At 42.0% G+C, this 27,248-nt stretch overlaps 1 protein-coding gene across 3 annotated transcripts in view; it reads right to left on the bottom strand.

Moving 5' to 3' along the window:
• KDM2A (lysine demethylase 2A) overlaps positions 1-27,248 on the bottom strand; it is a 188,078-nt gene that overhangs the window by 124,735 nt on the left and 36,095 nt on the right. For all 3 annotated transcript variants that reach the window (XM_073686145.1, XM_073686144.1, XM_073686146.1), the window contains exons 7-9: positions 11,585-11,691; positions 7,578-7,671; positions 4,242-4,395 (exon numbers count right to left, since the gene is read on the bottom strand). In XM_073686145.1, coding sequence (XP_073542246.1) covers positions 4,242-4,395; positions 7,578-7,671; positions 11,585-11,691 — 355 coding nt within the window. The remainder of the gene's footprint in view (positions 1-4,241; positions 4,396-7,577; positions 7,672-11,584; positions 11,692-27,248) is intronic.

The following is a 27,248-nucleotide window of genomic DNA, read 5'->3' as shown; positions in this document are numbered from 1 at the left end:
TTAATAAGTGGGATTACTTGCCTTATAAATGGGGTTGGGACCATCAGTTGTGTTGTGCAGAAGTCTGGTGGATACACAGCTGATAGTCCTACTGAATAGACTGTTAGAATTTGTATTATGCAAAAGAAAAAAGCAGCTAAGTAAAGAAAAACGAGTGGCCATCATTACTTTAAGAAATGAAGGTCAGTCAGTCTGAAAAATTGGGAAAACTTTGAAAGTGTCCCCAAGTGCAGTTGCAAAAGCCATCAAGCGCTACAAAGAAACTGGCTCACATGAGGACCGCCCCAGGAAAGGAAGACCAAGAGTCACCTCTGCTTCTGAGGATAAGTTTATCCGAGTCACCAGCCTCAGAAATCGCAGGTTAACAGTAGCTCAGATTAGAGACCAGGTCAATGCCACACAGAGTTCTAGCAGCAGACACATCTCTACAACAACTGTTAAGAGGAGACTTTGTGCAGCAGGCCTTTATGGTAAAATAGCTGCTAGGAAACCACTGCTAAGGACAGGCAACAAGCAGAAGAGACTTGTTTGGGCTAAAGAACACAAGGAATGGACATTAGACCAGTGGAAATCTGTGCTTTGGTCTGATGAGTCCAAATTTGAGATCTTTGGTTCCAACCACCGTGTCTTTGTGCGACGCAGAAAAGGTGAACTCTACATGCCTGGTTCCCACCGTGAAGCATGGAGGAGGAGGTGTGATGGTGTGGTGGGGCTTTGCTGGTGACACTGTTGGGGATTTATTCAAAATTGAAGGTATACTGAACCAGCATGGCTACCACAGCATCTTGCAGCGGCATGCTATTCCATCCGGCTTGCGTTAAGTTGCACCATTATTTATTTTTCAACAGGACAATGACCCCAAACACACCTCCAGGATATGTAAGGGCTATTTGACCAAGAAGGAGAGTGATGGGGTGCTACGCCAGATGACTTGGCCTCCATAGTCACCAGACCTTAACCCAATCGAGATGGTTTGGGGTGAGCTGGACCGCAGAGTGAAGGCAAATGGGCCAACAAGTGCTAAACATCTCTGGGAACTCCTTCAAGATTGTTGGAAGACCATTTCCAGTGACTACCTCTTGAAGCTCATCAAGAGAATGCCAAGAGTGTGCAAAGCAGTCATCAAAGCAAAAGGTGGCTACTTTGAAGAACCTAGAATATAAGACATATTTTCTGTTGTTTCACACTTTTTTGTTAAGTATATAATTCCACATGTGTTAATTCATAGTTTTGATGCCTTCAGTGTGAATGTACAATTTTCACAGTCATGAAAATACAGAAAAATCTTTAAATGAGAAGGTGTGTCCAAACTTTTGGTCTGTACTGTACATATACACAAACAACGGGAGATGTGTTCGTCTGTCCGAAGCCTCTATAGACTGTGCGAGCGAGATGCACCTGTGCAGTCTGGCCCCAAACAGAAGAACACATCAGCCGTTACAGGTGACAGGTAAGAGGCGTATATGGAGCCGGAGATCGCGGTATGCATAGGCACTGAATGCATACCGCGATCTCTGGTGCCATAGGTACATAACTGAACGGGAGGAGTGTTGACGCAGCGCCTCTGTTCGGGCCGGGGGAGGAGTGTGGCGTCTGAATCGGCGCATGCGCATTGTGCGCTATCCAGCGCCGTTTTAGTGAAGACACATTTGCAGGGTGTCTTCACTAAAATGGCGCCGGATAGCGCGCTATACAGGCACTGATTCCGGCGCCATTTTAGTAAAATAACCTAGGCGACGTGCTGCAGGGGAGCGATGGAAAGGTGATTAGGAGTGTTTTGTTTATTTTTTTATTTAATTGATGGAGGATGGGGGACCAAACAAAACAGGATGGGGGACCAAACAATACAGGATGGGAGAGCTGACAATACAGGATGGGGGACCAAACAAAACAGGATGGGAGAGCTGACAATACAGGATGGGGGACCAAACAAAACAGGATGGGAGAGCTGACAATACAGGATGGGGGACCAAACAATACAGGATGGGAGAGCTGACAATACAGGATGGGGGACCAAACAATACAGGATGGGAGAGCTGACAATACAGGATGGGGGACCAAACAATACAGGATGGGAGAGCTGACAATACAGGATGGGGGACCAAACAAAACAGGATGGGGGACCAAACAAAACAGGATGGGGGGACCAAACAAAACAGGATGGGGGGACCAAACAAAACAGGATGGGGGGACCAAACAATACAGGATGGGAGAGCTGACAATACAGGATGGGGGACCAAACAAAACAGGATGGGGGGACCAAACAAAACAGGATGGGGGGACCAAACAAAACAGGATGGGGGGACCAAACAAAACAGGATGGGGGGACCAAACAAAACAGGATGGGGGGACCAAACAAAACAGGATGGGGGGACCAAACAAAACAGGATGGGGGGACCAAACAAAACAGGATGGGAGAGCTGACAATACAGGATGAGGGTGAAACATACCAGGATGGGGGCGCAGGATGGCGGAGCACCTAATAGGATTAGGGACCAGGATGAGGGAGTATGGACTAGGATAGGGAACCATATACCAATAAAAATGCTCGCCACACACCTGTGTGTGTATATATACACACACACACCTCAAAAAAATCTAGGATGTGTTACTTGAGCATTCCCTTTTCTTTTTTTTTTGAGCAGTGTGTGTATATTATATATATATATATATATATATATCTTGGTCAGTGTTAGCGAGAGGGTTATATAAATGTGAGTTTTTGTAAATGACCACTCATGTAAACTGGTTACAGGTTATTAGAGTGAGCTGATCTGGGTAATACATGCAGCGCTTTACTCTGTGGCCTCAGACGCTGCCTACCAACCAGCCTGTAATCTGCAGGCGTGTCTCATTAGAACACAGCACGCTGAGCTGCCAATCCCAACATGGCCGCTCCCATAAACTGTGATTCTCTCAAAATAATCTTCTATTCACAGATATTATTTATACATGCAGTCTCCTTACTTTTATATATGCGAATATGTGTGAAGGTGATCGGTCCTCTTTAAGCAGCAGCTGTCAGAACTAGCTCCAATCATAGCTGTTAGAGGCACAGCTGGCACCTGCCTAGTATAAGGATGTGTACCCACGATGCGTTTTTTTAAGTGTTTCTGCAGAGGCAAATCTGCCACGGAAACGCTTAAAAAACACTTGGCAGAAGGCCTGCAATGTTGCCCAATGATAATCCGCATGTGCTGTGCACATGCTGCGGAAATTTCCGCTGCGCATTATCATTGTGGGAAAATCTGCAGCATGTCCATTAATTTTGCGGAATCACAGCGTTTGAGCCGCCATTGACTTGCATTGGAACGCTTAATATCCGCATGAGTACATGTGCACATGCGGATATTAAGTGATTCAATGTGCGGATGGTACCGGGGTCTGGAGAAGAGGAGACTCTACTCCAGACCTGGGTACCATAGAACCTGTACTTAAAAAAGAATTAAAATAAAAAATAAACATATACTCACCTTCTGATGGCCCCCGGTCTCCTTCTCTGGAGTCTACGTCATTTAGTCATGGAAGGTCCTTTTACACCACCACGAGCCACCGAAGACACCGGACACACCGTACAGGAGACTGGGGGCCATCAGCAGGTGAGTATAATGTTTCTTTTTTTATTTTCACCATTTTTATTTTTTTTATTTATTTATTTTTTTTAAACTATTGATGCTGCATTTGCAGTATCGTAACTTGGTCACACAATAGAAATCCATGCCAGTTGCATGGATTTATATAGTGTGACCAAGTTGTCAAGCACTTTCCAAGTGATGCTACAAGCGCTTGACAACTCGCATGCGAAATCGCATGTTAAAAAGCTTCACAAACGCTTCTACCTGGCAGAAAAACGCATGTAAAATCCGCATGTACAATCCGCATGTACAATCCGCATGTACAATCCGCATGTACAATCCGCATGTACAATCCGCATGTACAATCCGCATGTACAATCCGCATGTACAATCCGCATGTACAATCCGCATGTACAATCCGCATGTACAATCCGCATGTGTTTTTTCTGCCAGGGAGATGCAGAAACGCTCAGGAAAAATCCGGAGTATTTCTGCATAGTGGGCACATAGCCTAAAGAGAGATCTACTCCTGAGCCGCTCCATAGACCTGAAATGGTTAACTTCTAATCAATTTCTTACTTATTATACATGTATACAGTATCTAATACAAGGCATTTATCCAAGTATGAGAAAGCACATGGAGCACCTTCTATCTACTGACAGTACCTGAAGGGATAACAAATGTGTAGCCTTGCTTTAGTTCAACTCGCTGGCAGTCTGTCACTCTGTCCCCTAGGAAGATGTCTCCTTGTTTCCCAGAAAGCAGCCAATTCTCATACATTTCCAAATTCTGATCTGTAGGTGGTATCAGCCAGAAGACCTACAAAAGACAACCCATAGAAAGTGTTCACACACTGGTAATCATCAATTTACATATAGATAGTTCCCATATAACTGAGGTGTATCTACCTATAGCTTAGTCAGAGGCTCAACAAGACATATGGACAGTTCTCATACACCTCAGTTCTATTTGCTGCCTATCGCTTAGTCAGAGGTATAGAAGACATATGGACAGTTCTCATACACCTCAGTTCTATCTGCTGCCTATAGCTTAGTCAGAGGCTATAGAAGACATATGGACAGTTCTCATACACCTCAGTTCTATCTGCTGCCTATAGCTTAGTCAGAGGCTACAGAAGACATATGGACAGTTCTCATACACCTCAGTTCTATCTGCTGCCTATCGCTTAGTCAGAGGCTACAGAAGACATATGGACAGTTCTCATACACCTCAGTTCTATCTGCTGCCTATCGCTTAGTCAGAGGCTACAGAAGACATATGGACAGTTCTCATATACCTCAGTTCTATCTGCTGCCTATCGCTTAGTCAGAGGTATAGAAGACATATGGACAGTTCTCATACACCTCAGTTCTATCTGCTGCCTATCGCTTAGTCAGAGGCTACAGAAGACATATGGACAGTTCTCATATACCTCAGTTCTATCTGCTGCCTATAGCTTAGTCAGAGGTATAGAAGACATATGGACAGTTCTCATACACCTCAGTTCTATCTGCTGCCTATAGCTTAGTCAGAGGTATAGAAGACATATGGACAGTTCTCATACACCTCAGTTCTATCTGCTGCCTATCGCTTAGTCAGAGGTATAGAAGACATATGGACAGTTCTCATACACCTCAGTTCTATCTGCTGCCTATCGCTTAGTCAGAGGCTACAGAAGACATATGGACAGTTCTCATACACCTCAGTTCTATCTGCTGCCTATCGCTTAGTCAGAGGCTACAGAAGACATATGGACAGTTCTCATATACCTCAGTTCTATCTGCTGCCTATCGCTTAGTCAGAGGCTACAGAAGACATATGGACAGTTCTCATACACCTCAGTTCTATCTGCTGCCTATCGCTTAGTCAGAGGCTCAACAAGACATATGGACAGTTCTCATACACCTCAGTATGGTCATCATTATCAGTTTGGTGGGTGTCCAACACCTGACACTCCCACAGTTTTGCTAGCTGTTCTCAGTGCCAGCGGCAGCCAAATGTTAGCAGTTGCGTGGTACAGCGTCATGAACTAAGTAGAAGCCACTGCTAAGTACCGAAGAGCAGACCTGAACTGATACTGATGACCTATGCGCAGGCAAGATCTTCAATATCAATAGCAATCCTTTTTTCCCTAACCACTTCAGAACTCCAGATATGCCTTGTAGTGAAATAACTTTGAATGCCTCTCTAAACAAAGTTAAACATAAAATTTTAGGTAAAAAAAATCAATGGGTATAACAAGCCAAAACAAAAAGATAATGCATCTACACATATTTAGGATCAAATTCCTACAAGAATCATGGAGCCCAAGTCCAAAAATAACGTATAGCACCAAAAAACAATTTTATTGGATATACAAAAACATACATGTCAGCAATCAAGAATGCAGGTGTTTAAGGCTGTAAGTCCACAATCAAATAACATATGTTAATATTCATACCTCCCATTATGATAGTCCCATATGATATCTATAGATCAGAGAATACATAAAGTGCTAGTGCATAATTACCACAATGAATTCCAATATGGGAATAAAATTTGATCTGATGGCTATATAATATGGTTTTACTATATCATGTACTGGAAAACGGGGGAAAAATCCAAGTGCGGTGAAATTGCAAAAAAAAAAAAAAGTACAATCACAGTGGTTTTTGTGTTTTTTTTCTTTTTTTTTTTTTTTTTTTTATCATGTTCACTAAATGCTAAATCGGACCAGCCATTATGATTCCCCAGGTGATTAAGAGTTTGTATATACTAAACATGTATAGGTTCATTTTTATTTAAGTGATGAAACAAAATCCAAAGTTTGTTAAAAAAAAAAAGTTATTTTCCGAGACCCATAGAATCTCCATTTTTCGTGATCTGGGGCCAGGTGAGGGCTTATTTCTTGCAAGCCGAGCTGACGTTTTTATTGATACCATTTTGGGGTAGATACGATGTTTTGATCGCCCATTATTGCAATGTTGCGGCGACAAAAAAAAATGTAATTCTGGCGCTTTGAACTTTTTTTTTTTTCTTTACGCAGTTTACCAATCGGATTAATTCTTTTGTTATAGTGATAAATCTGGCGATTCTACACGCGGTGATACCAAATATGTGTATATGTGATTTTTTTTATTATTATTATTATTATGGTTTTATTTTGAATGGTGTGAAAGGGGGGTGATTTAAACTTTTATATTTTGCTTTAAATATATATATTTTTTTTACTTTACACTTGCTTCAATAGTCTCCCCTGGGTTGTTATGCCAACCCATCCGCGGCCTGCTGTTATGTGACACAGGCACCAAAGGGTGGGACTTATGACGTCCTTCCATCGCGGCCATGTCAGATTGACAGCAGCACTTAACATGTTAACAGCCGCGGGTGGATTGCGATTCCACCGATGGCTGTTAGGGGTACATGACAGTTGATCAGATCAGCTGTCAGGTCCCCGGAAAGGTGATGAGCCCGCATCAAAGGGAGAGACCCGACATGTGCTGTAAATGTACAGCACATGTCGGAAAGGGGTTATTTACAATTTTGTAGTCTAAACTTTAGATTTGCTCACAAGGCTTTCATTGGGGTATACCATTTTTCCGACATGGTTTTGAATTAATTTATTAGGAAAATTCCTTATTTGGGTGCGTACAATAACAAATCTTGTATGCAATAAATGGCATTTCATGGGAGTATTTTATAGTATGTCATCCCAGATGTTCATTAAGAAAGAAAATTAAAAGGTTAACTGACAAATATGTTGGGGGTGTACTCATTTATGCTGAGCAATGAGAATATTATATATATATATATAACCTGGTGTTGTGTTAAAAAATGGCTCATTCCAATGTTGAGAAGTGAATTTTGCATACATATATCTATCTTTATGTAGAAGTATCTATACACACACACACACACACACACACACACACACACACACACACTTGTATATAGACAGACAGAGACACATATACACACAGGCAAGGAAGATGGAAAACCCTTTAATACATAAAAAGACTGACCTTGCCTCCTCGCAGGATGTGATACCATACCGATGTCCCCCCAAAGTCCACATGGAAATCAGTGTAACAGCCTCTTACACTCATGAGACAATACCTAGAATAAACAAATACTGCTGATTTAGAGCCAGCTACCCAGCCACCACCCCGACGACGCGGTAAAAACTATGTCTGATTACTGATAAACTTGATTTAACTTCTTCCCCTTATGCAGCACTAGGAGTAGCTGATACAGTGCGTTAGGACTAATTAATGCTACAATAAACATAGGCACTTGCATTTTTCATTGAGCCACTTTCTGACATATACAGGCACATTGCACTTTTTCATTATTTATTTCTTGTTTTCTTGCTGCTATTAAATATAGGGAGTATTAATACTTTATGATACAAAAGCACTGGCACTTTCAAAATTATTTTAGCAGCTTCTTCTAAAACATTTATCAGCAAATTAAAACACTAGAACTGAATCTAATTAAGGGAAGAACAACAAACAAAAAAACTTTTTTTTACCTGCTACGCTACCTGATTGCTACATTCCTTGATACCTTTGCTTATTTTATATGTTTTTATATTTATTCATAACAAAAATAAAAAATGTTAACAATTAATTTATGCCTCATTTAATGGAGACATTATGGGTGCTCTGTTAATGTGTTGTTGATTAATGCTATAGAGGCTAATCATTTTTGGTGACACTGTGTATTAATATACATATATATGTATATATGCATGTATGCATGTATGTGTGTGTATACTTTGTATGTACCGTAATTTGTTCCTGAATTTCTTTGGATTACAGTATGATGTCTAGCTTTTGAGGCTCTTTTGATCTACTTCACTTTGTCAGGCAGGTCCTATTTAAGTGATTTCTTATTTGAGAACAGGTGTGGCAGTAATCAGGCCTGTGTGTGGCTATGGGAAATTGAACTCTGAGGCTCAGTATTGTGTGTGGCCTCCCTACAACGCCTGGGCATGCTCCTGATGAGGTTGCGGATGGTCTCCTTTGGGATCTCCTCCCAGACCTGGACTAGAGCATCCGCCAACTCCTGGACAGTCTGTGGTGCAACGTGACGTTGGTGGATGGAGCGAGACATGATGTCCCAGATGTGCTCAATCGGATTCAGGTCTGGGGAACGGGCGGGCCAGTCCATAGCTTCAATGCCTTCATCTTGCAGGAACTGCTGACACACTCCAGCCACATGAGGTCTGGCATTGTCCTGCATTAGGAGGAACCCAGGGCCAACCGCACTAGCATATGGTCTCACAAGGGGTCTGAGGATCTCATCTCGGTACCTAATAGCAGTCAGGCTACCTCTGGCGAGCACATGGAGGGCTGTGCGGCCCTCCAAAGAAATGCCACCCCACACCATTACTGACCCACTGCCAAACCGGTCATGCTGAAGGATGTTGCAGGCAGCAGATCGCTCTCCACAGCGTCTCCAGACTCTGTCACGTCTGTCACATGTGCTCAGTATGAACCTGCTTTCATCTGTGAAGAGCACAGGGCGCCAGTGGCGACTTTGCCAATCCTGGTGTTTTGTGGCAAATGCCAAGAGTCCTGCACGGTGTTTGGCTGTGAGCACAACCCCCATTTGTGGACGTCGGGCCCTCATACCACCCTCATGGAGTCGGTTTCTAACCGTTTGTGCAGACACATGCACATTTGTGGCCTGCTGGAGGTCATTTTGCAGGGTTCTGGCAGTGCTCCTCCTGTTCCTCCTTGCACAAAGGCGGAGGTAGCAGTCCTGCTGCTGGGTTGTTGCCCTCCTATGGCCCCCTCCACATCTCCTGGTGTACTGGCCTGTCTCCTGGTAGCGCCTCCAGCCTCTGGACACTACGCTGAGACACAGCAAACCTTCTTGCCACAGCTCGCATTGATGTGCCATCCTGGATGAGCTGCACTACCTGAGCAACTTCTGTGGGTTGTAGAGTCCGTCTCATGCTACCACGAGTGTGAAAGCACAACCAACATTCAAAAGTGACCAAAACATCAGCCAGAAAGCATTGGTACTGAGATGTGGTCTGTGGTCCCCACCTGCAGAACCACTCCTTTATTGAGGGTGTCTTGATAATTGCCAATAATTTTCATCTATTGTCTATTCCATTTGCACAATAGCATGTGAAATTGATTGTCAATCAATTTTGCTTCCTAAGTGGACAGCTTGATTTCACAGAAGCTTGATTTACTTGGCGTTCTATTTTGTTGTTTAAGTGTTTCTTTTATTTTTTTGAGCAGTGTATATCCTTTGTTGGCAATGACAAAGGTCAAACGTTTTCTGTAAGTCTTCACAAGGTTGGCACACACTGTTGCTGGTATGTTGGCCCAGTCCTCCATGGATATCTCCTCTAGAGCAGTGAAGTTTTGGGGCTGTCGCGGGGCAACACGGACTTTCAACTCCCTCCAAAGGTTTTCTATAGAGTTTACATCTGGAGACTGGCTAGGCCACTCCACAACCTTGAAATGGTTCTTACAAAGCCACTCCTTCGTTGCCCTGGCGGTGTGCTTGGGGATCATTGTCATGCTGAAAGACCCAGACACGTTTCATCTTCAATGCCCTTGCCAATGGAAGGAGGTTTGCACTCAAAATCTCACAATACATGGCCCCATTCATTCTTTCATGTACACGGATCAGTCTTCCTAGTCCCTTGGCAGAGAAACAGCCCCAAAACATGATGTTGCCACCCCCATGCTTCACAGTAGGCATGGTGTTCTCTGGATGCAACCCAGCATTCTTTCTCCTCCAAACACGATGAGTTGTGTTTCTACCAAACAGTTCTACTTTGGTTTCATCTGACCATATGACATTCTCCCAATACTCTTCTGGATCATCCAAATGCTCTCTAGCAAACTTCAGATGGGCCCGGACAGGTAATGGCTTAAGCAGGGGGAAGACCACCACCACCTATCTTTCAATGCAATTTTGGTTGGTTGTCTAAAGAAGCTTTTACTATACTAGTAATAAGAGTGCATTTATTACATAACAGTGTGTTATTTATTAGAGAATTTGGCAAACTCTTTAGCACAAATTGGTTTGGTCTCATTGTTTAAGGAGTAGTGCTTTAAATGTTTTGTGCATATGCTTAGCAATGCAAGCCTGTGGTATATCATGGCCTCAATGTTCTGGTAATAGATCAACAGGGGTCAATTACATGCAGGGTGGTATACATTCATACACACCAACAGCAGTTCAGGTCCAGCATTAGAGAGAAATTACAACTGCTTTAAAAAAAAAAGGAACCTGACAACAGGATTTACCTGCAAAAAAGTGTTAGAGCACTCTGCATCAGCCTCCTAATGAAATTTGTAATGATGTCCTTATTATAAATGTGTTTTTGTATTTGCTGCAAAACTTAAGTTTAAGGTCTGCGCCTCTATCTTCGGACTAGTCCTGGAGAATTCTCACTCATCTCTACACTACGCAAGCATCACGACTCCCCCTGCAGCTTGATTCATAAATCAGCATGTGTAGAGAGAAAAGGCAGGAGAAGAACAAGTCTTCCTTCTGGTCTTTCCTGCTAATCAGTGATGCAGTTGGGGGTTACACAGATTACCCTGACTGGTCTGCACTTGAGACCAAGACCCCTAGTAATAACCTCCTGCTGATAAAACACTGATTGTATTGAAACTACAGCACACAGCCTGATAAATGACACATCCCTGGAATCAGACTTTCTTCCTCTACGTCATGTAGCTCTTAGATTAAATAGCAAAAACCTGCTGAGATTCCTTTTAAGGAGCCACTGCCTCTCAAGGGTGTTTCTGCACCCAACACCAGCCTCTTCAGCTTGATTGATAGATCATTGTCTGAATTCCTAGTTTAGCTCCTGACATCACGCAGACAGTGAGCTATCAATCAAGCTAAAGATGCTGATGATGGGTGGGCAAACAACCTTGTTGACCTTACCCCAAAATTAATTCTCTTAAGATTTTGACACATTTTGAACAAAGTCAATCATGTACACGGCACAAATGTCACTCACTACATACAACAACTGATCATAACTCACTTCTGCACTTTGGGGTACTGCATCTCCTGAATGGAATTTGTGGATTCAGTCTGCCGGTCTTTCAGGTGTCTAGGCCAGATATTGTCCACCCAGTCAATTTGATCTACCTGTTTGGGACGCAAAATACAATGAGTGACACAATAAGAAAAATACATTGGAGCAGATGAGGAACAGAAATGGCAAAATGCCGTAGATTAAACAAATAAGAAAAAGTGCAAAGTTACATTAGATAGATGGCAAAGTACAGCACCCAAGTATGAAGAATACACGTGGATGACTGACAAAACAAAAGGCAGATGAGCACTGGAGCAACAACTGAATCCATCATATGACAAGTGATCAAATGATCGCGATATTCTCTAAAGCAGGGGTCTCAAACTCAGCTAATTATATGGGCCACACACAGAAAAAATGTGAATTTGAAGGGCCGCATTCTTTGCATGATGATATGAAATTTTTAATGATACCATATTGATTTTACTATACATTTTTTTGGATCATTGTTCGAACATTTTTAGCTTTTTTATTTTCTTTTAAATAGCATTCATTTTATGGGCTATGGTACAGTTTTATAGCTTTTACTATTTTTATTTCCTTTTTGTGTCCCCCAATTGGCCATATACAGTGTTTTTTTTCTTACAATTAGCACCATATAGTAATTCTGACCAACTTCTTGTAGCAATGTGCCCATCCTGGTCCCCATCTTGTAGCAATGTGCCCATCCTGGTCCCCATCTTGTAGCAATGTGCCCATCCTGGTCCCCATCTTGTAGCAATGTGCCCATCCTGGTCCCCATCTTGTAGCAATGTGCCCATCCTGGTCCCCATCTTGTAGCAATGTGCCCATCCTGGTCCCCATCTTGTAGCAATGTGCCCATCCTGGTCCCCATCTTGTAGCAATGTGCCCATCCTGGTCCCCATCTTGTAGCAATGTGCCCATCCTGGTCCCCATCTTGTAGCAATGTGCCCATCCTGGCCCCCATCTTGTAGCAATGTGCCCATCCTGGTCCCCATCTTGTAGCAATGTGCCCATCCTGGTCCCCATCTTGTAGCAATGTGCCCATCCTGGTCCCCATCTTGTAGCAATGTGCCCATCCTGGTCCCCATCTTGTAGCAATGTGCCCATCCTGGTCCCCATCTCGTAGCAATGTGCCCATCCTGGTCCCCATCTCGTAGCAATGTGCCCATCCTGGTCCCCATCTCGTAGCAATGTGCCCATCCTGGTCCCCATCTTGTAGCAATGTGCCCATCCTGGTCCCTAACTTGTAGAACATTCAACTGAAAAGAATCACTGACTTCGGCGGCCCCCGGGAGCAGGCCCCAATCATTATGGGGGCTCTGATGCCTGCAGGCCGCATTAAGCAGCCTCAGGGGCCACATGCGGCCTAAGGGCCACGTGTTTGAGACCTCTGCTCTAAAGCATACATGTCAAACTCTTGGCCCGCATTCCAAGGCCCTCAGGGTGATTATATTTGGCCCACGACACCATATGGAGGGGGGGCATTACTCTGAGCGGAGAACTACGCAGGGGGGGGCCCATTACTCTGAGCGGAGGACTACGCAGGGGGGGGCCCATTACTCTGAGCGGAGGACTACGCAGGGGGGGGCCCATTATTCTGAGCGGAGGACTACGCAGGGGGGGGCCCATTACTCTGAGCGGAGGACTACGCAGGGGGGGGCCCATTACTCTGAGCGGAGGACTACGCAGGGGGGGGGCCCATTACTCTGAGCGGAGGACTACGCGGGGGGGGGGGGCCCATTACTCTGAGCGGAGGACTACGCGGGGGGGGGGGGGGGCCCATTACTCTGAGCGGAGGACCATGCGGGGGGGGGGGCATTATTCTGAGCGGAGGACCATGCGGGGGGGCCCATTACTCTGAGCGGAGGACCATGCGGGGGGGGGCATTATTCTGAGCGGAGGACCATGCGGGGGGGCCCATTACTCTGAGCGAAGGACAGGGCGGTGGAGTCGGAGTTGGTATAAAATGGACCGACTCCAACTCCTAAAATATATCATAAATGGGGTACAGTAGTTCAAAGCAGTTTGTGGGGAATATTTTTTCATAAGAATTTGGGAAAGTTATGAAATGTCCTATAAATGTCTGTCCTATTCCTGATCTACTGGTCTAGACTTTTAGCTGAGAAGAATCTGTGCTGTAAATTTATCACTTAAACATGAGCCATGTATGAGGGAGTCGGAGTCGTGGAGTCAGTGTCAAAGTCAGAGGTTTGGCTTACCGACTCCACAGCCCTGGTGGAGGACTATGCAGGGGGGCCATTATTCTGAGCGGAGGACTACGCGGGTAGCCCAATATTCTGAGCGGAGGACTACGCGGGTAGCCCAATATTCTGAGCGGAGGACTACGCGGGTAGCCCAATATTCTGAGCGGAGGACTACGCGGGGAGGCCATTATTCTGTGTGGAGGACTATGTGGGAGGCTGATTATTCTGTGTGGAGGACTGTGTGGGGCCCATTATTCTGTGTGGAGGACTGTGTGGGGATCACAGTTGGGGCATCATACTTTGCCAGGGGACTTGAGGAGGGTACAGTAGGGTGATCATACGATTCGTGTGTAGTGTACTGTGGGGGAATTCACTGTGGGGAAATTATACTGTGTTTGGGGGTCACATTTGTTGGCATCATACTTCATGGGGGCAAAGAAACGGCAATCTAGGGGCTTCAATAGGAGGAAAATTACTTTGTAAGGGCTGCAAAGTTGTGAGATATTCAATGGGGTCACAGAAGCATATTAAAGTTTTTTTTTGGAGGTGGCAGGGCCCAATTAGAGCTTCTGCGATGGGATGCCATGATTTGTACGCCCCTGCCCGCGAGGAAATACCCAATGCTCTGTTCATGTGGTCTGTATCTTAAGATTTATTAATTAAAATGTACTTTGTTGGTGGGACAACCCTTTTAAGTTTGTTTCCATATTAGACAAGAACAAACTTTTTTAAAGCGCACCTGTCAGCAGGATTGTGCTCAGTAATCTACATACATTGTCAGGTGAGCGAGATTACACTGATTAATAGGATGCCTAGGTTGATGAAGTCCGTCCTGTGGTTCTTGTGTAATCTTTACTTTCAGTTTGGAGATAATGATATGCTCGTGCTCTGGGGGTCCTGTGGAGTGGGCTCTATCTGGTGCTCTGCTTACATATTCATCTGTGTGCTCTTATGACAGCTCACTGTGCCTTCACTGACCTGTATGTAGTTTACTGAGCACAATCCTGCTGACAGGTGCACTTTAATTGTTGACATTTTTTTAAAAAATATTAAGGCTGGCCCGCAATTTAAGTTTTTAATTTTGACCCCTCTGTGTATTTGAGTTTGTCTGTTCTAAAAGTTTAAGCCCTTTACCCCCGAGGGTGGTTTGCACGTTAATGACCAGGCCAATTTTTACAATTCTGACCAGTATCACTTTAGGAGGTAATAACTCTGTAACTCTTCAACAGATCCCACTGATTCTGAGAAATTTTTTTTAGTGACATATTGTACTTCAGGTTAGTGGTAAAATTTATTTGATATGACTTGCGTTTATTTGTGAGGGGAGGGGAAAAAACGGAAAATGCTGAAAATTTTGCAATTTTCAAGCTTTGAATTTGCATGCCCTTAAATCAGAGAGATATGTCACACAAAATAGTTCATAAATAACAATTCCCACATCTCTACTTTACATCAGCACAATATTGGAACCAAAATTTCTGTTAGTAAGTTATAAGGGTTAAAAGTTGACCAGCGATTTCTCATTTTTCCAACAAAATTTACAACATTATTATTATTTTTTTTTTTTCCCAGGGACCACATCACATTTGAAGTGATTTTGAAGAGTCTTTATGACAGAAAATACCCAAAAGTGACACCATGGTAAAACTGCACCCCTCAAGGTGCTCAAAACCACATTAATTTAAAGTAGTTTATTAACCCTTCAGGTGCTTCACTGGAATTTTTGAAATGTGGAAGAAAACAATGAACATTCAACTTTTTTTCACAAAAATGTTACTTTAGACCCACTTTTTTTTTATTTTCGCAGGGGTAACAGGAAAAAATGGACCCCAAAATTTGTTTTGCAATTTCTCCTGAGCACACAGATACCCACTGTGTGTGGGAAAACTACTGTTTGGGCGCACTGCAGGGCTCGGAAGGGAAGAAGCGCCATTTGACTTTTTGAATGTAAAATTTGCTTGACTAATTAGTGGACGCCAAGTCGCGTTTGGGGAGCACCTGATGTGCCTAAACAGTGGTAACCCCCCACAAGTGACACCATTTTGGAAACTAGACCCCTCATGGAACTTATCTAGGTGTGTGGTGAGCACCTTGAACCCCCAGGTGCTTCACAGAAGAAGTTTATAACATTGAGCCATAAAAATAAAATTTTAAAATTTTTCCCACAAAAAAGTTTTTCAGCTCCCAATTTTGCATTTTCATAAGGGTAAAAGGAGAAATTGCAACATACCATTCATTTGTTGTGCAATTTCTCCTGAGTAAGCAGATACCCCATAGATGGGGAAAAAACACTGTTTGGACGCACGGCAGGGTTCAGAAGGGAAAGAGCACTGTGTGACTTTTTGAACGCAAAATTGTCTGGAATCGAGAGCTGACGCCATGTCGCGTTTGGAGAGCCCCTGATGTGCCTAAACAGTGGAAACCCCCCATAAAAGAACCCTATTTTGTAAACTACACCCCTCAAGGATTTTATCAAGGGGTATAGTGAACATTTTGAACCCAGAGGTACAACACAGAATTTGATAACATTGGGTCATCATATTGAATAAGTTGTCATTAGTCTTGAGCGCAAGTGCTCGCTACTTTTGTTTGCATCGGTACTCGGGTATGCATCAAGTATCGCAGGTGCTCAAGTGACATGCTCGAGTCCCCACCCCGCATGTTTCACGGTTGTTAGACACCCAAAAAAAAACATGCGGGAATTGGTCATGTATAACAGGCAATCCCTGCATGTTTTTTTTTTGGCTGTATAACAGCCGCGAAACAAAGGGCGGGGACTCGAGCATGCCACTCGAGCACCCGCGATAGTCAGCGCATACTCGAGCACCCAATGAAAACTCAAGTAGCGAGCACTTGCGCTCAACACTAATCGCCATTTCGTCATCATTTTTTTTTCTTTACTTTTGAAAAAATCTTAACCCCAACCCTAACCCTATCCCGAGGGATCCATTCACTATAATGAGGCAGCAGAGTTACTCTGGACTCCATTTGGCCTATTAGCGGTATCCTTTTTTTCAGAGGTTCACAAAACTGTGGCTGACGGCACTTTTATGCACGCCTAATAGAAAGACGGACACCGTGGGATCACAGGCCAGACAGCGTCGACTGTGCCTCCAATTGCCTCATTACAGGGAATCTTCCGCCGGGGGTTCCTTCTTAATCACGTATTTCAGAGATTTACACGGAAACCCCGGTGTAAGCGCTCAGCGCAGAATGGATGTGGCTCAGCACCTGACTGCGATCTTTGGGAGGCAGAATGAACAAAATCAGCAGCAGGTGAAGAATTGGTTTTATTTACTTTTTACACTGTTCCTCGTGCGGTACAAATGATTAGACGACTTAATTCTTTGGGTCTACAGGGATACCAGATTTAAAAAAGGGTTTTATGATTGGCAGCTGTGTCACTAAAAAAAAACGCTTTTTTTTTTGCAAAGATTAGTTTTTGCATCACCATATTTTGAGAGCTATAATTTTTCTATATTTCGGCCGAAAGTCATGTAAGGCTTGTTTTTTTTGTGGGACAAATTGACATTTTTGTGGTACAATTTTCGGGCATGTGACATTTTTTGATCACTGTCTATTCCGATTTTTGGGAGGCAGAATAAACAAAAACCGACAATTCAGGATTTTTTTTTTTTTGGAGGGGGGGAGTGATGCCATGTTGCATGTGGTAAAATTGATAAGGCAGCTTTATTCTTCGGGTCAGTACGTTTGCAGTGATACTACATTTATATAGTTTTTTCATGTTTTGGCGCTTTTACACAAAAACAGTTTTATAGAAAAAAAAAAAAATTTTGCATCGCTTTATTCTGGGAGCTATAACTTTTTTATTTTTCGGCTGATGGACCTGTATGGCGGCTTGTTTTTTGCGGGACAAGATGAAGTTTTGAGCGGTACTATTTTTATTTACATTAGTCTTTTTGATCCCATTTTATTCCACTTGTTCGGCGGTATAATAAAGCATCGTTTTTTGCTTCTCTTTTTATTTTTTTACCGTGTTCACTAAAGGGGTTAACTAGTGGGACTGTTTTATAGGTCAAGTCTTTACGGATGCGGTGATACCAAATGTGTACTTTTATTGTTTTTTTTTTTTTTCATAGTACTATTTATTTATGGGTGCAATATATATATATTTATTAAAAAATATTTTTACTTTTTTTTTTTTTTTTTACTTTTTACTTAGTCCCCACTATGAGACTTTCACTTTCTGCAGTCTGATCGGAGTAATAATGTATAGCAGGGGGCGTGGCCTGGCTATGGAGGAGTGAGGACGTGCAGCAGTTCAGCCCCTGCTTGGGTGATGTCTGCAGACCCAATTAAGAAACACTATTTACCACCAAATGTCAGCAAAGAAGCGTCCCAAAGTCAACCAAGCAAATAGACGTCCCTCGGTGGTGCCTGTGACGGGTATTTCCCGATATTTGAGGAGTTCTGCGGGCCACACATCGGAGTTAGCAAGCTTTCTGACTGGAAAGAAGATGGAGGAGCAGCATTATCTACATCAGGGACCGCGAGTTGCATAAATAATACTGTCGGGACTTACATGATACAGGCTTCTAAAGATGATGGCCAGGGGCAGAGGGAGGCATCTCATGCTTCTTATTCACAAGCAGTGAGCAGCTCCTTGCACAGGCTGAGGGATTTGTCCTGTGGCATTCCCGTTCACTCAGAGGGCCTGGCAGGCAATGTATCTATTCAGGCACAGACTGTATGGGAGGATATGAGGATCTTAAGGCTCAAATATGCGCTATTCCCACAAAAGAAGATATGGGGAACTATATCTCTAGGCTGAGACTGCTACTATTAGAGGGGAACTTCAGCAGCTATCTGAAAGGATGACTAATGATAAAAGCCATACAGAGCCATCTCTCAGAGATTACACACCAATTGGAATACCTGTCTGATCTGGTGGACAATATAGAAAATAGAGGGAGACACAATAATATCAGAATTAGAGGCTACCAGAGACCGTGGAACAGAATAAGCTGGAGGAATCTTTAAGCTGTATCTTAAATTCTACAGTATACTAAATCTACCACAAGACTCAGACATAGAATTTGACAGGGCTCACAGATCCTTGGGACCCAAGTCTACTGATATAAACAGACTTAGAGATGTCATATGCCGGATACATAGATATAAAGTGAAGGAGAACATTCTAAAGCCCCGCATTGGAACCTATCTTTAATGAACATGTTATTCAGATTAAGCATGACCTGTTCTGGCGCACACTTCAGAAGAGACGTGCCCTGAAGCCCCTGCTCGACATACTGAGACAATATAAAATCCTCTATTCCCGGGGCTTTCCTTTTAGACTTCAAGTGAGACAATCTGGAACTCTACATGTTTTCCGAAATCTGGGAGATTTGTCAACGTTCACTAATTGACTGGGAATTCCATCAGTCCAAGTGCTTCCATCAGAGTGGCCGGGCCTTCCGAGAGGCCTTGGAAGGAATGACACACCTAGCCCTCAAAAAAGGAAGACACAATTTTGGCATGAGAAATGGAAGTCGCAATATGAAAATCTCCATAGAAAGCGTGTTTCCACTAAGGGTATCTACATTCCGCTGGACGAGTGTGGAATTTTCTATTTTTCCCTAGTAGTCCTCCTCTTTGAGGACTTTCTTTGTGGTTGGAGAAAGCTCCCAACTGATTTCTTCTTCTCTCTTTTTGTGTTGTTTCCCTCCTTTCCTATTTTTTTTTCTTTCCAAGAGGAAGGAGTTTTCATTATTCAGATAGAAAAACCTGTCTCTCTCAAGTTTTTCTTTTTTTTTTCCCCCCTTTCTCTCTTTCACTAATCTTCCCTCAGACCTAATCCCTGGTCCTCAAAATGAACACAGTCAAATTCTGTTTTCTAAATGCTCGAGGCCTCAATGCTCCTCAGAAATGTTTTCAGATTCTGTACTCCATGCACAAACAAAGGGTTAATTTCCTCATGTTACAAGAGACACATTTTAAATCTGATCAGGTTCCTAAGATAAAAGATAGATATTAAAATAACTGGTTTCATAGTACAAATCCTGAAGCAAAATCCAAAGGGGTTTCCATCGCAATCCATAAATCATTAGCATTCTACCTAATGGACACACTTAACGATACACAAGGCAGATACGTATTTCTCAAGATAAAAATTGTAGATTCAATATACACAATTGCTAATTGGTATCTGCCTAATAACGGTCAGATTATTCCATGCCGCGCGTTCTTAACTGCATTGTCTAATTTCTTAGAAGGTACAGTGATTGCAGGAGGAGACTTCAATTTTACCATGAACCCAAAAGTAGATACCTCTTTGGGTAGGGGAATAGTCCCGGTGAGACAGCTTTGATCTTTCAAAAGGGCCCTCCAACTGACCGATGTTTGGCAGGTTATGAACTCTCAGGGTAAGGATTACACGTATTTTTCGCATATACATAATTCATATAGTCGCATAGACCCCTTTCTTTTAAGCCATCACGCTTTGTCCTGGCAACCCGAGACCACAATCGGGTGATATTTTGTGATCTGACCAAGCTCCGGTTTTTCTGACACCATCTCTTTCATCCCAACGCTCTTTAACTTGGAGATTGAATGATAACCTTAACAAAGATGTTAAGGCGACTCTTATCCAAACACATGCTTCTGATCAAACCTCAATCCCTTTACAGTGGGAGACTTTGAAATGTGGCATGAGCGGGATCCTGATAAAGCATGGTTCAAGGTTAAAGAAAGAGAGGGCTCGGAAAGTTGAAGATTTATTAAAATCAAATTCACTCCCTTGAAATTTTACATAAACAAAATCTCCATGCCTCCACCCTTGTTGAGTTGGCAAAGAAAAGAAACGAATTAAAAGGAATCTTAGATAAAAAATATTTGCAATCCAGAGAAAAATCAAAACGCTTTTTCTACGACTTTTCAGATAAATGAGGGAGACCACTGGCCAAATTGCTCCACCCACGTATGACAGGTACATTTATCCCATATGTCAGATGGAAGGAGGGTAGGGATGAACATAATCCCAGACATAGTAACATAGTTTGTAAAGCCGAATAAAGACTTGCGTCCATCAAGTTCGACCTGTTAGTTCTGTAATTGCTAAAGTTGATCCAGAGGAGGGCAAAAACCCCAATTGATTTAGCCAATCTTCACCTGAGGAAAAATTCCCTCCTGACTCTGAAACCAGCAGTCAGAATAAATCCCTGTATCAACCTACTATTTTATTTTATTTTTAAGTATACGCTGAAATCTGCCTGGTATCTAGAAATGCATCCAGTCCCCGCTTGAACTGGTGTAGTGAATCCGACATTACCGTCTCCTCACTCAGTGAATTCCATATTCTCACTGCTCTTACCGTAAAGAACCCCTTCCTATGCTGGTGCTGAAACCTTTTCTCTTCCAGTCTTAGTGAGTGCCCTCTTGTTACCGTAATATCCCTCCTTTTGAACAAATCCCGGGCAAGATCTCTATACTGTCCCCTAACATATTTGTACACATTTATTATGTCCCCCCTCAACCTTCTCTTTTCCAGGCTGAATAGTCCTAGTTTTGCCAACCTCTCTGGGTATTGCAGTCCCTCCATTCCCTTTATTAATTTTGTTGCCCTCCTTTGTACCTTTTCAAGCTCATTTATATCCTTTCTATATATTGGGGCCCATAACTGAGCACAGTATTCCAAGTGTGGTCTGACCAGTGCTTTGTACAGTGGAAGAACAATGTTCTCATCCTTTGCAGCTATACCTCTTCTGATACATCCCATTACCCTGTTTGCCCTTACAGCAGCGGCCTGATTTTGGGCGCTCCAATTTAGTTTGCTATCAATCAAGATGCCCAAGTCCTTCTCCATCTCTGAATTCCCCAATGATTTCCCATTCAGTGAGTACTGGTGACTTCCATTTTTCCTTCCCATATGTATGACCTTACATTTCTCCTCGTTAAACCTCATTTGCCATTTAATGTAGATCTTTTTAGGTCTTACTATGAGAATCTAAACAACATTAAGAACCAATTTGCAGACATGTCTCCCTCAGATCGCTCCAATAAGATTAAAGAATACATCCAGGAGACGCCTCTGCCCATGTTGAGTGACTCAATGTTGGAAACTCTGGAAGAGATGATATCCATAGAAGAAATTGATTTTGCGATACGAGCCTCCCCGTCAGGTAAATGTCCTGGCCCAGATGGCTTTACCCCGGCATTTTACAAACCGTTTAGAGAGCAACTCTCTCCAATAATGGCTAAAACCTTTAATGCAGTTGATGGAAATATTGGATTTGCCCCTTAATCTCTAGAGGCACACATTAGTGTTCTCCCCAAGCCAGGTAAAGACCCCTCAATAATTGCAAATTTTAGACCAATCTCTCTATTAAATATAGATAAATTATTTTCAAAAGACTTGGCAGATAGGTTAGCTCCTTTACTCCCCTCTTTAGTTAATAATGATCAAGTAGGCTTTGTCAAAGGACAATACCATTAAGACACTACTCATTATTTCTAAAGCAAGAATTGGGTCCACTCCACTAGGTCTTCTATCTGTAGACACAGAGAAGACTTTCGATAGAGTTCACTGGGGGTTCATGGAGGAAGCTTTAAGACAGATAGGTTTGGGCCCTTGCTACCTACTGAAACAGCAAGAGTGAGAAAATAATTCTCTTTCTGCTCCATTTGCAATTAACAATGGAACTGGACAAGGGTGCCTCCCATCTCCATTGCTATATGTAGTGGTAATGGAGCATCTGGCCAAAGCTCTCAGAAATAATCCCAATATTCACGGATACAAAGTGGGATCTAAGTCTTATAAAGCAGCTCTGTATGCAGATGATTTACTTCTATATGTATCCCAACCACAAATAACATTTCCAATGATTCTAAAAGAATTTGATAAGTTTGGAGCAGTCAGTAATTTTAAAGTCAATTACTCTAAATCCAGAGGCCTTGAACATCTCTCTCCCACAGACTGAAGTCTCACAAGTTATGACTATAATTCTATTTAAATGGCAGAAAGAATCATTGAAATATTTAGGGGTCCATATTCCCTTGGATCCTAATAAATTATTTGAGCTTAACCATCAAAAGCTTTAATGAAAAAAACATATGGAGATCTACTGAAATATGGTAAATTGAAGCTATCTTGGTTTGGAAGAAACAATGCCATCAAAATGGACATTTTACCGCGTTTCTTGCACATTTTTCTAACAGTCCCGATCTCTCCTCCTCATAGTTTCTTTTGTAAACTAAGGTCAGCTATGATTAAATTCATTTGGGGTAAAATTAAACCTCGCATAAACATACAGACACTCTCTCGTCAAAAATCAATGGGTGGTGCAAGCCTTCCAAATTTCAAGAGTTATTTTCAGGCCTCCGCCTTGCTGAGGATCCTAGATTGGCACTTTTATGCAGAAACTAAACAAAGGGTGGAACAGGAAGGCTTAGAAGTCCCTCTACGACATCTACCATGGTGCCAAGAAGACTCCGTGACCTTGGTCAAGTGCAAATTAACTAGGGAAACACTTAGAACACGGCATTCCCTGAGGAAAAAAGTGTTCAAAGATAAAACTATTAGTTGACTCACATCAATATTTTATAACCCTTCCTTTCTACCAGGGTCCATCCTCGGTCGGAGGGTAGTGGAGGACACCCGATTGTTTCAAACATTGGAAAATGGTATGATACCTTCTTTTGTATCTTTCCAAATAAAGTCTCCAAATGTAAAAAATCAAATGGCTTGAATACTTACAAATGCGATCCTTTCTAGTAGCACATAACCCTAATGTAAATTGGCTCTCAAACTACACCTTCTTTGAGAATGTGTTCCTTCAGGAAAATGGACCGACTCACACCATTTCTGTGATCTATGAGGGATTGGGTAGAGAGGAGGGAGCGGAGAAGCTGGCATATCAGCAAGCATGGGAGAGGGACTTGGGGATTAGTTTGTCCCCTCTTGAATAGACAAAAGGGTTTCTCTTCACATAAGCACACTAATGCTAGGAGTGCACAAGAGAAGAACTATAAAATACTTACACGATGGTATCACTTCCCTTCTAAATGCAATATTCCCTACAGTTTCAGAAATGTATGGAGATGTAAATGTGAAGTGGGTTCCATGATTCATATCTGGTGGGAGTGTTCTAGAATTAAACCATTTTGGGAGAAGGTATTCGATAATTACCAACGTATCAAAGGTAACAGAGTAACAAGGTCTCCCCAAATAGGTCTCCTGTCAATTCTCCCTTCTTCAAAAGGTACTCAAGCAAAATCAAAGTAGGTCTTTCTTTTAACAGCGACACGGACAGTAATCCTGTGGTTTTGGAAACTTAAAAACCCACCTAGCATATTGGATTGGTACAATGAAATGGTGAATTTCTGTAGAATGGAAGACCTTTCTGCAGAATGTAATTGATCCAACGATAAATTCAGAAGGACCTTCCACCCCCCTCCCCATCCCTCGTCCCTATGTCTTTTCTCTTTTCTCTTTTTTTTCTTCTTCTCTTTATATGATTTCTTCAGACATAATATAGAACTTACCTCAACATAAGAACTTCTTATTGGTGATTATTACATAAACAATATGATGTTCAAGGTATTACAATGTGAATTGAAATTGATATTGAGGTGATCTCATTTGAACTGTGGACATTTTCTATATTGTTAGGTTTCTTCAAAATTGAATTCAATATATTTTTTGATTTGCAAAATGTATATCAATAATTAATGTTTAATAAAACAGATTGAATATAATGTATAGCAGTGCAGGATCACTGCTATACATTATAACCAGTCAGTGTTGCAGACGCAAGTTACTTTGATCATGCACTGCGCATGATCAAAGTGACTCGCTGGTGTCTGGTGACTCAGATGTAGTCATGACGACATTGGGTCACCATGACAACGATCGGGTTTCCATGCTGGCGGCGAGGGATCTCCAATCCAAGAACAGAGGGGCTTCTGTCCCTCTACTCGCTCGCTAAATGCGGCTATCGCACCGACTGCAGCATTTAGGGGGTTAAAGTGTCAGAAGCGGTGCGAGCACCGCTCCTGTCACTGAGTGCCAGAATCAGCTGACACCAGGCGGCGATCGCGCCCGCAAGCCTGTGTGCGGGCATGATCGCCTGTGCGTAATAATACGTACCTGGTCCATAAAGTCAAGGGCACAGAGATGTATTATTACGCACAATGTCAGAAATGGGTTAATAGCTCTCATCTATAAATCTTAAACATTAGAATATTTGAGGAAATTTTTCTTGGAAATGAAAGATAAATGAGAAGAAGGCCTAGGCCCTGTGACTGAGGGCCAATGGAATACATTCTTGGAAATTACTCATCTGCCGCTGTGTGAAGCACAAAGGCTATTACAGATTTATCTTATACATAGAAAGTATAGGACCCCCAGTTTTCTAAATAAAATAGGATTATGATTAGATGATAGATGTCCAAGATGTAATGCAGAAAATTCCCACTTAATGAATATGATGTGGAAATGCTCAGCATTGGGTGCATTTTAAATGGGATAAATGCTATAATACATAAAGCTTATAATGTAAACCTGCAGATAGATTCTAGAATGTGTGTGTTTGGGGTTACTGGAGTATGAAATGGAAAATTACCCAATTTAAATTGGTATTTCACAAATTTTATTTCAAGCCAGAAAAATATAACCCCTCACTGGGTACAGAATTCTCCTCCCACTGTCTAAGATTTCCAAAATAGAATAAATACAATAATAAGACTCAAAAAAGGAATTTACAGAAAAAGGAAAACTATGCATAGATACGAGAAAGCATGGGGACCATGGCTGAACACCCCGGGATTACCATCTGCTTTGCTAATAGGGGAAAGAATGATTGAAATGATAAAATAAGTATATATTTCATGCAGATTATTGAGTGTTATTTCAAAAACAAACTCTAAATCACATATCTAGTCTTAAGCTAGATGATAAATGTCCATCTACGTCTAAGGATAGGTCATCAATGATAAAGTAGAGGACAACCTCTTTAAAAAAAGTTGGTATATGTAAAAATGGCTGAAAGCCCTGATGTTTGCCAAGGCAGTTCATAGCCAAATAACGGTCTTAAAGTCTTCCAGCTATAGCGGCCTGTTCAAAAGTTAGAAACATTTAGGTGGTAAAAATAAATTTTTTCATTCCTGTCATGACACTTTACATTAAATTCCTGAAAAGCACATAAAGGGTTAATAAACTACCTGAAAGTCATTTTGAATAGGTTCAGGTGTGCTGTTTTTAAAATGGTATTACTTTTGGGTATTTCCAATATATAGAACCCCAAAGTCATTTCAAAACTGAACAGGTCCCTAAAAAAATAAGTTTTGTAAATTTCCTTTAAAAAAAAAAAAGAAAACTGCTGCTACATTTTTCAATTTTCTAAAATGTTAGCAAAATAAAACAACACTTTACAAATGTTGCTGATGTAAAGCAGACATGGAGAGAAATGTTATTTATTAATGCTTTCTGTGGTGTGACAATCTGGATTAAAGGGATAGCCATTCAAAGTTTGAAAATGTAAATTTTTGAAAAATTTGGCACATTTCTGATACTTTTATAAATAGACACAAAACATATCAACCTAAATTTACCACAATCATAAAGTATAATGTGTCACGAAAAAACAGTCTCAAAATCAATGGGATATGTTGAAGCATTTCAGAGTTATTACTACATAGAGTGACACTGGTCAGATTTCAAAAATTTGGCCTGGTCACTAAGTGGTTAAAAAACATTAACAGTGGTTCAAAAATCACCTGATTTCACCAATTCCAAACTAAAGAAATTTGAAAAGAAAATTGAGAAAAAACATTTTATATCCTCATGTCCATAAAAGTCTCACCTATCAAAACTATAAAAAAAAAAAAAAAAAAAAAAAAAAGTACATGTAAACTCTGCTAAAGAAGAGTCAAAACGATAGAACTGCAGCTCTTACGTTGGAGAATCATATTGTTAAAGGGGTTATCTAAGACTTTTTTTTTTTACTATGAGCCTAAAAATTAACAGGCAGGTAGTTGCTAACTGCATGGGGATGATGTCTGCTGCTTCAATTCTGCACTTAGCAGAGCAGCTCTTCCTACTCTGCCGACACAGGCAGTTATGCTGATTGACAGCTTGTTCCTGACATCAGAAATCTCTGTTTGTAGTTCAACTGGGCGTTTCTATAAAGTATTCTCTGGTGGCATGTGCTTTCATCCCTCCCTCCCAGACGCTGAAAGTCACAGCTCGGCAGCTACTACTAAATCAGCTGCGAAGCTATGATTGGCAGCGTCTGGGAGGGAGGGCATGAAAGCACATGCCACCGGAGAATACTTTATAGAAACGCCCAGTTGAACTACAAACAGAGATTTCAGATATTGCACTCCAAAAGCAACAAATTTGAATATCTCAGCAATTAATCTATGCAGCGCAAAACAAAAAAAAGCTGAAGAATAAAGGGAGTTCAGGGATTCTTACAAAGTATTTA

The sequence above is a fragment of the Phyllobates terribilis genome, unplaced genomic scaffold (assembly GCF_046119375.1).
Source record: "Phyllobates terribilis strain yellow unplaced genomic scaffold, ASM4611937v1 Scaffold_5__5_contigs__length_657084704, whole genome shotgun sequence".
NCBI classification, from domain to species: Eukaryota; Metazoa; Chordata; class Amphibia; order Anura; family Dendrobatidae; genus Phyllobates; species Phyllobates terribilis.
This window is presented reverse-complemented; position numbering and strand designations above follow the sequence as displayed.